The sequence below is a fragment of the Lytechinus pictus genome, chromosome 10, assembly GCF_037042905.1.
Source record: "Lytechinus pictus isolate F3 Inbred chromosome 10, Lp3.0, whole genome shotgun sequence".
Taxonomy (NCBI): Eukaryota; Metazoa; Echinodermata; class Echinoidea; order Temnopleuroida; family Toxopneustidae; genus Lytechinus; species Lytechinus pictus.
The window spans coordinates 2,342,218-2,355,172 of NC_087254.1; the positions used below are offsets into that span (position 1 = coordinate 2,342,218).

Below are 12,955 nucleotides of genomic sequence, written 5' to 3' on the forward strand. Positions count from 1 at the left end.
ACTTTCATGTCATACTACGTACGATTATGTTTATGTATTGTAAATTTATTTTGACTTTACAATAAATGCAGAAACTCCTGCAAAAAAAGACTAAGAGGGTTTTATTGAGATAATTGAAAATAATTGTTACTCAATTTGACTTGCATCTTCGATCTTTTTTCTGTACAGATTTGAAAATCAAATTGATTGTTATTTTGCAAATTGTTTGTGAGAAGGGACTCTGGATGATAAGATATATATTTAATTTTGTTAACTAAATGAATATGGGTTTTAGATTATTTCCATCTTGCAATAAGTTTTATTTTTAAAAGATGTAATTCTTGTTTTAAATATTTTACATAGAAATAAATTCCAAGCACTGTCAAACACATTTTATTGATTTCTTTCAAGAAACCAGTTTTATGTAAGCAGACTCTTAGATAGATGCATAGATAAATTTCTTGTCTTTCTTCTAGCTCTTGGACGGAAAGAAATATTTCAATCTATTAACATGATTTCTTTTATGTACCATATAGCAACCCTTAGTCAACAGAGCTTCCGTCATCGCTTACAAGAAGGGTCTTGGCGTAGTTTAATCCTCAATTCTTTGAGACGACGTAGGGAAGAAGAGGCCATGTCATTTGAGCACTATCCTAATGCAGTTGAAAGGGTAAGACTTCAATCCAGTTGCAATAATCAAATGTAATTTTTCTGGCAAAAACTTGTATTTATAGCAATGTATTTTTAGACCATAATTTTTGTGTGTGTACAGAAGAACTTGTATTTTTTGGACATTCTTATCAACTTAATGTGGCTTTCCTATATATTTTGTGGTGTCATTATGTCTGTAGTCATAGTATTAAATAAGTTTTGTTTAACAAATATGTAGATGAGCAGTGAATGGTCAATTTTTCATCATTACAAAGTAAATGAATAATATATCACAATAGGAATACTTATTATGCATACCCATTGTTGAAATGCAGAGTTCCTGGGCTAAAGTAGGTCGCCTGCAATGGTACAGTGAAGGAAGGAGACGTCAATGGATGGACTGTACCATTGAGCTTGAGAGGGGTGTTGATGGTACAGGGAGGCAGCAGAGTAGATTCTCCCTTCATTATCAGTCATTTGGTAAACAGAAGGTAAGACCAGCTCCCCCTCTTACAAAGAGTTTTGATAGATTTAGTCAGCCACAACTATGGAAAGCCAGCAATGCCTATATCCAAAATGCATGTTTGTTCAAAATGTTTTCTAGAAATGTACATGTATATTCATAAATTCATTGTTTTCTTGACAATTTGGTGTGTTCGCTTTTCATAACAAAGAACATTTTGCAAATTTCCTGGAGAAATCTTTTACGATTGATTGGATCAATCGTAACTCTTTGTAAGATGGGGCCCAGATTCAGGAATGAACAGTAGAAGCAGGGGGTGGGGGTCGCAGGTGGCCCATTTTTGTCCTATATTTTACAGACTTTCTGTTGTATTTTTCAAAAAATATTCAATTTTCCTCCTGGATCCACCGGTTGATAAGGTACTCCATTCTTTATTCTAAACAAAATATGAACAAAGATACCCTGAGCATGAAATAGATGGTTTGGAATCTGTGGTCTGAGGGTTTTACAGATTTTATGAATTAATCATGCTTAAATTAGCCTGACTACGTGAAAGAATCTATAGTGAATGTGAGCTGTTGTCAAAGTGTGCTTACATGTAGTTTGACACTTTTACAAAGACCACTGCATTGATAAACAACTGTTTATGTAAACTAATTAAAATAGAGTGGGATCATTAATGCCATATCTATAGTGTGAATTTAACATCTTGCAATAAAACTTTGCACCGGTACTTGCATTCACTTTTGGACGCTTCCCGACTTTGGTGCTAGATTAAGCAGAATTGTTCCTTGTTATAAAATGTAGATCGCAGAATAAAAATCACCATTGTGAATATGGACCATTGTCTTGTATAGTCAAAATAACATTTTTGTCTTAGAGAAGGAAAACTCTGTCTCCAATATTTTCATGTCTTTTCCTGTTTGTATAATAGCGTTATATTACCAGGCTGCTATTGAAAAGTGTTTGCATGTTATCCATCTAAACCCCTCAAAAAAAAGTTTGGAAATCTGTGTTTGGCCATTAATTTCTCCCAACTCCCAATTTTACACAATGCATATTTTACATCATTCAAAAAATAATTTAATTCTCTTTAAAATGATACCATGCTTGTTATGATCATGCCATTATGAAAAGAGCAGGATTCAAAAGTGTTGGATGAGGTCTGAATTGAAAAGCTGCAAAACAAGCAAAAAAGGTTTGGAAATCTGAGTTTGACCATTAATTTCTCCCAACTCCCAATTTTACACAATGCATATTTGATATCATTCAAAAGATCATTTAATTCTCTTTAAAATGATACCATGCTTGTTATGATCATGTCATCACGAAAAGAGCAGGATTCAAAAGTGTTGGATGAGGTCTGAATTGAAAATCTGCAAAACGAGCAGAAATAGTCATGAAGGGTCAATACAGAACATGATTCTTTTGTCTGTGTCAATAGAGATGAAAATCCATTGAAATCAAGCCCCTGCTTCTGTAGTGATGGTTTTGTGCATAACATGGTTTGAGTTGTGGTTTGAAATACCCATGCATGTTTGTTTGTTTGTTATATGTTTGCTTGTGCAGAGGTGTGTTTGATTCCATGTTAATGTTGATGGGTGCATGAAAACAATTAAAAGAAACCGATGAGAAACTCACTCATCACCACTGAAACTTTTGAATGCCCCACATTTCAAGGCACTGCACCTCCATGTGAACGATAATCATATCAAGTAGGGTATCATTTTAAAGAAAATCAAATGATCTATTCATTGATATTCACTAAAACCGATGAGGAATTATCGATCAAAGTAAAAAAAAAACGCTGAGAAACTCACTCATTACCACGGAAAAAAGAACAGTGACTTTCAATATTGTGTCATTTTGCAACTTTTGAATTTTGACCTTGCCCCACATTTCAAGGCACTGCACCTCCATGTGAACCATAATCATATCATGTAGGGTATCATTTTAAAGAGAATTAAATGCTCTATCCATTGCTATTAATTACACATTGATATTTAATAAAACCGAGGAGGGATTATCGATCAAAGTCGGATTTCCAAACTTTTTTTGAGGAGTTTAGTTTCAATCCCTCAATATTTTTATAAAACTTGCACATGTTGATGTAAAAGAAATGAACGGATTGCCCATATTCAGCTATATTGTGAGATCTCATATTATGTGTGTCACATCTGAACAAAGAATTGCTGTTGGGTGAAGAATGTTTCGATATCAACTCGTTTCATAAAAAGAAATCAACACAGTTTAGACCACATTAATGAATTTAAAGGTAAATGCTAGTTTTGGTAACGATATCAAAATGAGTTCGTACAGAATCCAATGAAATGACCACCAAAGTGTCTGTTTGTATAAATAAAACGCATGTGCCAAAGGATTCTGGAAGAAATTGTGTAATTGCTGAGAAATCAGCAAATAAGCACATGATTCGGGTAGAGCGTCGGGCCCGACGCTCAAAGCAATAATTATACACTGTCCCACGTGTGCTTCTCTGTGTTGGGGAAGTTCAGTCTGAACATTATTCAGCATAGATTTCTAGATTTCACAAAGTTCAGTTTATGTAACTGTACCAGATCTAGATCCTCGATGATATACTGACAATTAAGCCTGGTTTTACAGACTTTCCCATGAAATCAGTGTTTACTGCAACTACTGGAATTTCTCTTTAACTTGTAAGAGATCTGAGAAGGGACGAAGAGGCATCTCTCAGGGACTGTAAAGTTGATGATGATGAATCCTTGTTTTGTTTTGACAGCTGATTAGATTCTTATTGAGTGAAGTGACGTCTGTTCAGGAGGTGGTTAATGGCTCGGAATATCCTTCATTCTGCATCTTCACACCGAAGAGGGTGCTGGACAGAAAACCAATCACATTACGTGCAAACAGTGATGGAGAGCTGGAAGAATGGGTGAGGAGATGTGGTAGTAATGTTACCATGGTGACAGATACAGGTCATGATAATGATGATGATTATGGTGATGATGATGATGATGGTGATGATGATGATGATGATGATGGTGATGATGATGATGATGATGATGATGATGGTGGTGGTGTATTCATTTACAGTGAACATTTTCTGAGTCCCAACTGGAACTCAAACCCAAGAAATTGACATTTGACCACCAGCAAGCAATTGAGCAGGTATTTTAAATGCATAATAGACTGATTTGAATTCAAACTCCAATCGTTTCTGGTATATGCCCACAAAAGAATTCTTGATGTGCTGTGAAGCCTCTATATTGATGCATTATTTTCTTCTTGAAACTATTATTTTGTTATGAACTAGGTTGCTGCAATTAGCCAAGCATGTACAGAGGTTAGGGGTATATATGGAGCGCCCTCTTGCAGGGCATCATGGTTAGTCACATGTAGAGGAGATGTCTTCGTTCATGAAACATTACCTAACATGCAGATCGCACCCTCATCTCATCTGTAAGTATCAGCTTTGTAAATGCTGTAAGGTAAACTTTGATAAATTTGTGATATTCTTATAAATTATGTATTTAATAATAAATTTGGTGTGCTCCAATATACATGTAGGAGAAATGATGTAAGAACTTTGACTGTGTCAGCTTCAAAATTATGGAATGTCTTTTTCCACTAGACAGTCTCCATCACTAACAGTTTTCATACAGGCATTAAAAAGCCATCCCTCTTGTAGATAATAGTGTGAAGATGAATTAATTCATAAGTGCATTGGGCCTAATGGGGATAAGTGCAGTATAAGTAATAATAATAATAATTATGATAATGATGATGATGACGATGATGATGATGAGAATAATAGTAATAATAATGATAATAATAAAAATTCAATTGAAGCTTCATATGCATCAAATTTAGCATTAAACTTGGTCATATTCCAATGGGGTTCTTTCTATTCTCACAAGGGAGTGGAAAAAGTGCAAACATTGCTTGTGTACAAGCCAGGATTCGGTGCCCGGGGTAATGATATATTTTATTTATTGATTTATTTGTAGTTTTATTTATAATAATAATAATAATATGCAACATTTATATAGCGCTTAATACAAATGTTTCTAAGCGCTGCATACTATTACACCGGCTTTAGCACGCCTACCCAGATCGGGCGCATCGAGCATTCAAGGAATTCCTTCCTACCGGGTACCCATTTACTACACCTGGGTCGAGAGTGACAAATGTAGATAAACGCCTTGCCAAAGGACGCTAGTGCTGCGGTGGGATTTGAACCCCGGACCTTGTGGTTCAAAGTCCGAAGACTTATTCAGGTTTATACAGGGTGGCATTGTCAGTTTAAGAACCTTTTCCACAACGGCCCTGTCATAACATACAATTTGTTATGATTGATATATTTGAATCAGTAATATTTACATAATCAATAGCCTAATCTGTGGAGTGCATATCGCTCTGATGTATTAAGTGCTATATAAGAGTAGAACATTATTGTATCATATAGATGTAGGACTGTTGTTGTTTTTGAAGGTACTGGAGGCAGATTGGAGGGCATCTAGCATACATTGAAGCATGTGGAGCCGGAGTGGTCTGGGGTCTAGGACTAGACCACACTCCTTGGGTCTACTTAGGAGGATATGGTGGAGGAATATTCAAAGGTAACATTTGGTGATGATAGATAGGTTTGCTGGGAGGAGAGAGAGGGATGATAGATAGAAGGTTTTTAACCAATTGTCGTTAAATTTGGCAACTTTGTATGAGCTCCGATAAGCTCGTATGCAAAAGTGTGATTGCAATAAAAAAAATTTGCTGTGTAGTGTGCTGTGTTAGGTTGCGTATTGCTGTTTTTGGCTATTGTAGCAATATTCAGTTTAAACGTAATGATGTGAGCCATGCTTTAGAGAGGATGAGATCAGTATATGGGAGAGGGAAGAATGGAAGAGAAGGGGGATTGGGGGGAGGGGGGTATTCTTGAGGATTAAATGTGATTTAATGATTTTAATAATGATAATAGTAAAAATAATATACGTATGTTTACCCAGGGAAGCCACTTCAGTTCTGAAAACTGTTCTCCCAACGGGCCCTGCTATTATTATTACCCCGGCTTTAGCTGGGCTGCCTAGGTGCTCAAGCATTCAAAGAATTTCTTCCTACCGGGTACCCATTCACCCACCTGGGTTGAGTGCAGCACAATGTGGATAAATTTCTTGCTGAAGGAAATTACTCCATGGCTGGGATTCGAACCCAAAACCCTCTGTTTCAAAGTCAGAAGACTAATCCATTGGGCCACAACGTTCCACAATTTTCTTTTGAAATAAGTATTGAATTTTTTTGTTTGTTTAAGAATATTGATGCTTTTTGATTAATTGAGTAAAAATTAAAAGAGGAAACTAGCCCAGGATGCAGCCGGTTAATAGAAGGGTCTAGATTAGCTAAGTGGGCCTTCATTTAAAAGCTATGTATACATTTATGATAGTTTACTCGACTTTACAGTCATGATGATAGAATAACTTTGTTTTATTCTACAGGGATTTACAGCAGTTCACTTGGCAACCAGCCTCAGACTGACTCCAAGAATATCTATGTGTTTGAGAATCAAAGATGGAGTCCTCTTGCAGGCTTTACTGACAGGTACCATCAACCATAGAGGGCAGCATTTCAACCATATTCATTCATTCATTCATTTATTCATTCATTTCGGTTTATTGTACAAAATACTTCCTTGTTAAAACAGTCGGGAGACTGATACAAAGATTACAATGTAAACATAAATTTCATAGTTACATAAGTGAAACGAAATAGTCAAATAATATAAAGTAACAATTAATCAATTGATGTTGGTATATTGCACTTACGAGGTAATTATAGATGAGAGCACGTTACAAAATAAATTCCAAAGATATTTATAAATAAAAGCTAAAATATGGTAATGATAACTGAAATACATGCACTAAATTCAATAAACAAATCTATAAGTTGTGAAGAAGGTTGAGATTGGGATATAAAATTAAATCGCAAAGTGGAAGGTTCACATTGAGAAATAAATATGGAATTATGTTTTTAAAATATAAATTTTAAGGCTAATGTATTAGACATCTGACATACATGTACGGAAAATAAGGCATAGAGCACTGTAAATTGTATTATAGATTATATCATTATTGTCACTGTATATAAAAATATAGTTACTACATGTATTATTATGCTATATTATTATAATCATTACCATCTAACAGTTATCATTTGCATAGAGATCAATATCATTATCATAATCATCAAACACATAAGTCATGAATAGCTAGATAAACTACATAATGTAGTATTATATTGCATGTATATCCAATTGGCCTACGTTTGAGTAGATAGAAAGAAAATAGCTACTGTATGCTAGACATTTTACATTAATCATTTGTCCAACTACTATTTAAAGTGCAAGCTTCAACAAAGACTTCACTTACATGAACCTGCCTGGTGACACTGCATGTGTACATATATGATTTAATAAAAATTGAAATAAGAATCTATGCCATTTCATCCATTTCATTCAATATTGGCTTTTGTATCCAATATTTTGCCTACACAATGAAACATTAGGCATACAGAAAACAGAAATGGCAAAACTACATGTATATACCATTCCAAACAATTTTTTATCTCTTAATTTAACATAATTGTTATTGCTCATTATATCCCTCACTGAAAATTTGATTAGTCAAGAGCTCTTGTGACTAATCGTAATCTTACCTTTTAACTCTTAATGTGCCATTCACTGTAATCAGTGAGTGCCATTTTTTTCAAAGAGTCTATATTTAATTGTTTTATATATATATATATATATATAAAGGGAATCACTCCTGAGACAATAATGTTAAACCTCCTGACCACAAGCTAAACTGAACAATAGAATCACTCACGCATTCAATGCACTCCTCAAAATGCAATAGGCATAACAATAGCTGTATGACCATTGCACGGAAATGTGTTCGTGGCACTCCAGTGGATGCACAGATATGTGTTCATGGCACGTTAAGGGTTAAATAAAATTCATCAGAGATCAACAGAATTTGACTTAAGACTTCAATTTAAATTTGTAAGTCTGTAATTGATGGCAACTTATTCTGAAGAGAAGGTGTAGCAGCAGAGGAAACCTATCAAGCATGTGCTTCTCGTATTTGTTGGGAAGGGAGGGAGGGGGGGGGGGTAGAAGATACTGGTTTGATGATCTCAGGCTACATGCTGGTGTATAGGGCTTGACAAGGTCTTGTAAATATTTTGGTGCCAAACCATTTAAAGCTTTCCATGTAAGTAGAATGGTTTCAAATTTCACATTTGCAAATTGGCAACCAATGTAACTTTTTGAGGAAAGGAGAAATCACATAATTGTAGAAGGAAAATGAAATCATATTATGAGCAAAAAATCTCAGTTGATGAAATTCATGAGAATGTTCAAAGTTATATTTTTTCTGGTATTTTTTTTTACCAGGGGTTTGTGGACAAATGATTCTGGGAAGATAATTGAATCAAGAGATAACGTTCAGATGCCATCCTCACACTGGCAATGGGTGAGTTGATTGTTTTCTAGTACATGTATTATCCTTTCAGTCATTCACCCTTACACTTTTCCCCAGTTACATCTAAGAAACATCTGGAGCCCGTAACACAAAGCTTAGCAATGATCGTAGAACATTTTTCTACGATTGATCCCATTGACTACAATGTACAATTAATCATGAAAATCAAGCGTACGATTAATCGCTAACCTTTGTGTTATGGGACCCAGATCTCTCCATTTAATAGCATTTAACACCTAGACACTGACCATGAGAGACCAACGCCTCAGCTAATTTCAAGAAACCAAGAGTTCTAAGAGCTATAGAGTACCAAAGTATGACGTTAGCAATTTTTTTTTCTCTTTTTTTGGTATTTTACCATTTTTGATACCATATTTTGGTTGAGCATGATGAAAACCCCCCACAACCCAAATTTGGTAAGAATAGGTCCATGGGGCACCAAGATAAATGACCTTATGAATACATAAATAGCCTCATTGAAATAGATGTATTATTGGCAGGTTTCTAAGTTTTAGGAACCAGGCCAATAATACGTTGACTTTTTATAGTGGGGCTAATTATGTAATCATGAGGTCATATCTTGGGGCCCCATGGATCAATTCCCACCAAATTTGGGTTGTTGGGGGTTTTTCATCGTGCCCCGCAGAGGTACGGTATAAAAGTCGCTGAGATGCAAAAAAAATTTGTGACGTCATCACTTTGGTACTCATACTTCCAACCTCAGTCACTTGAACTGACTATTACCACACCCTTTAAACAAGATCCATCTTGATAGTAAGGCCAGTCATGTACATGTACCTAGAATGTTGCACCTCAAGAATTAATTATATAAATGATATTTTTTGTGGATTATTGAAAAGACTAGTTACAGAAAAAGACAGAGACTGGCTTCAAGATGTCGAAAGAGACTTCAAGCTTAGATATCCACTGAATTATTATTAGAAGAATAGTCAATTCAGATGTGTAAACTTAATACTTCATAATTTATTTATCCATTGACAGCTTTGTGATTTGTAGGTTCATTCATATTTACTACTATATTGAAAGTATACTGAATAAATGTGATTTTAACTGTTGATACAAGTTTCTCAAGAGTTTCCTCATCAAAGCATCCCATGCAAAATATTAATGGTTTGTACACGGCATCATCATGATCAAAATCATATTAAAATTTATAGTCGTTTTTATTGTTGAAAAGAAACTTTTATTTGATCTTGTATGTGTATGTTTTGGATGATAGTGATTGTTATTATTTTGAAAAGTATTTTTGCAATGTTTTTGTGACTGGACTGTAAATATTAGGTAAGTACCTTTGATTTTTTTTTTTCAATTTCAATATTTCTTTAGATATCTGACTGGAAGGTTGATTTTACTATTTCTGGAAGCACAGATAAAGAAGGATGGCAATATGCCAAAGAATTCAAACAGTAAGAATGTGTTTTATTTAATATTTATTTTTATTATTGTGTTCAAGTTACAAACAATTTAAATATTTCTTTAAAATAGTATTTGATTTAAAAATAAAAATGCTTATATTCTGTCAAGCAAAGTGGGTAAGGAATGAAAAAACTGATGAGAATGAGAAGAAGGATGAAGTGGAGAGAGAGAGAGAGAGAGAAACAAAAAGAGAGGAGATGAAGAATGAAGAGGAAGATGGGAGAGAGGAAAGAAAAGAAGGAAGAAAGTGAGAAAAAGAGAAGGAATAGAATGAAGTGATTTTAGGTTGTTCAAAAAAAAAATTAATAATGAACAATACTTTGAAAATACAAATGACAGAGTATGTATATACATATTATCAAACATTCCATTGTTTATCAATGCCTTATAACAAATTTGTATCAAATTCTATTTTTATGATAATATTTTTGCCCTTAGTGATACCCCTACCAGACTAATCCCCCTTGGATTAGTTCTTTTTCCTATTCCCATGAAAATGCCAGGCATCATACAAGACAATGCAAGGTACATATTCTTTTTTTTGGAGATATAACTGTGTAGTTCCACTCCTATGCTTTCATGCCACCACTGTTCCGTTCCCATGGGTTATTTTATTTATAACAGTAGTGTCAGTATGATTTTGTTGGTTTAGAAGTCATTTTTCCCCCAAACACGCCCATCCCTTATTACTTAAACAAGCATTAATTTTCTCCCTGTGACAAAGTTATAATAGTTAAAGCACATGATCTTCAAGGATAATTTTTTTCCTCTTTATTTTTTGTGTTCGCCTTTGCTTATATATGGTGAAGGATTTTTGTATGAAATTATTGTTATTTCTTAGAATAGGAGTCAAAAGTTTTAATATCAATTACTGGTATTTTGAATTGCATGCTTTATTGTAGATTATATTAAAAAATTCATGAATGCCATTATAGTCACAAATATTATGCATTACAGTTCTAATTGTAAGTTTGATTTGTTTTCAGCGATAATACATATGTACATGTATGCTGAATGGTAAATGAAAAGAAAGTGTATATAAAGAATAGGAAGTATAAAGATGAGACATATTACCAGCTTTCATATTATTTTGGCAAGTGTCTCTGATAATTTTCTTCAGTTGGTGGGTTGATTTGATACTATTTGTAGCTTGAATATGTATTCCTATTATCTTAACATTTCCATGTGATGAAAAAGAAAACAATACAGAGATATAGCTGTTGTGTTGTTTTGAATTGATATTGGTTTCTTAACCTAGCCCTTTAATTTAGTGTTTATCTGTAATTTGGTATATATATTTTCATAGAAAACTAGATAATTATAGATCTAGGTTTGGTTGGATAGGATAGAATGTCTATTAATTGACATTTTAGAAGTGTGATTTTCAGTGTGATTGTTTTTATCCAAAATTAGAGCTATACAAAAGTTGGTTTCAACTGAACTTACGTCGATTTCAGCGCATTGATGTGTGTTTCATTTACCATGTACAATCAGAAAGTTCCAGTAATACATACTTGTACTAATTTGCACAAATCATGCTTGTTTCGACAAAAAAAAAAGAAAATCCATATTTTATTGTTCAAAATTAAAGCTGAACTAGAATATACTTCAAAAACTCTTTGTGCCCAATCGATTGTGGGTCAAGCAGCCACTGTGCAGCACCAGATCAACGAGGCTCTATCCCTTAAATTGTTGAACGCCAGTTAGGGTAGCAACAACTCCCATCTTTTAATGTCTTTTGGGCTGACGTGGCCAGGGTTTGAACTCCCGACCTCCCAGTTGTGAGACGAAAGCTCTACCAACTGAGCCAATACACAGATTAAATGGTTTTATACGTTCGCTTTATCAGCTCACAGTCTTAGAATAATTTAGATGAACTAATGTAGATTAACTAATGGTCTGATGCCATAGCAACAAGCATGAAGGTAGCATAATTTACCAAAAGCATGTATCATGGTTATATGGGATTATATGTAGTATATTATTTGTAAATGCATGTGCTATATTACCAGTGCCAAGGCCAAAAAGCAAAGAACAAGGCCAAGGCATACATGTACATGTAGGTCAAAGTGTCAAAGGCAATGCCAAGGACAAGCACATGTCCACATAAATGTTATTGACGAGGCCAAGGACGGCCTTGAGGAGCACAAAGCTATACTGCAAATCTGCTATACTGCAAATCTGCATAAACCACCATAGTTTCTGTCATAGCAACCTTTGTGAAATCAGGCCTTTGTGCTTTATTGTAGGAAGTCTGAATAGTCAAAAGTATTTGTAAATGCTGCACCATTGCACTGTGAAATCATAGGTGACCGTATGCACAGCTACCATAAATACACATACCTGATGCAAATATTGGCCAATTCAGTCATACAATCATGATGTCATATATCTAATATCTAATAAACTGATGCTCCTGGGGAGTTGAGAATGTGAATACTATAGTGTGAGACAGTCACAAAATTATATGCACAAATGATCAATTTTAGGAAAAAATATGTCATGGACACAATATTGTTACATTTGGCCTGAAAAATTATTTTCTCTCAAATGATTTGATAATTGGATAATCAGGAGGTATTCTTTGCTGTGATGTTAATTTTGATTTGCACCAACGTAAGGCACGACTGCAATTAATGAATCCAGCTTTCACTGAAGTCATAATATAATCTTACCAGAGTTGCGGTAAAATAAATTGCAAAACACCTCAGTTGTCAATAATTAACGCTAACAATAATTGTTTAATGAATACTCTTTTAATATCAAGTCTCAAGTGAAATTGATTGAAAAGATGTTTGCAATGTTTTTTTTACTGCAATTCATTTAGTATTATAACATTGGCATCTGGATTCAATCATTGCACCTATGTCTTCAGATGCCAATTATGTCATGAGTTGCAGTCAACATCATTGCA

At 34.3% G+C, this 12,955-nt stretch overlaps 1 protein-coding gene across 1 annotated transcript in view; it reads left to right on the top strand.

The window, feature by feature from the left end:
• LOC129268946 (tectonin beta-propeller repeat-containing protein 1-like) overlaps positions 1 to 12,955 on the top strand; it is a 37,756-nt gene that overhangs the window by 13,516 nt on the left and 11,285 nt on the right. Inside the window, exons 10-17 of the mRNA XM_064105120.1 lie at positions 516 to 649; positions 966 to 1,121; positions 3,852 to 4,004; positions 4,386 to 4,531; positions 5,564 to 5,691; positions 6,562 to 6,664; positions 8,517 to 8,595; positions 9,952 to 10,031. Coding sequence (XP_063961190.1) covers positions 516 to 649; positions 966 to 1,121; positions 3,852 to 4,004; positions 4,386 to 4,531; positions 5,564 to 5,691; positions 6,562 to 6,664; positions 8,517 to 8,595; positions 9,952 to 10,031 — 979 coding nt within the window. The remainder of the gene's footprint in view (positions 1 to 515; positions 650 to 965; positions 1,122 to 3,851; positions 4,005 to 4,385; positions 4,532 to 5,563; positions 5,692 to 6,561; positions 6,665 to 8,516; positions 8,596 to 9,951; positions 10,032 to 12,955) is intronic.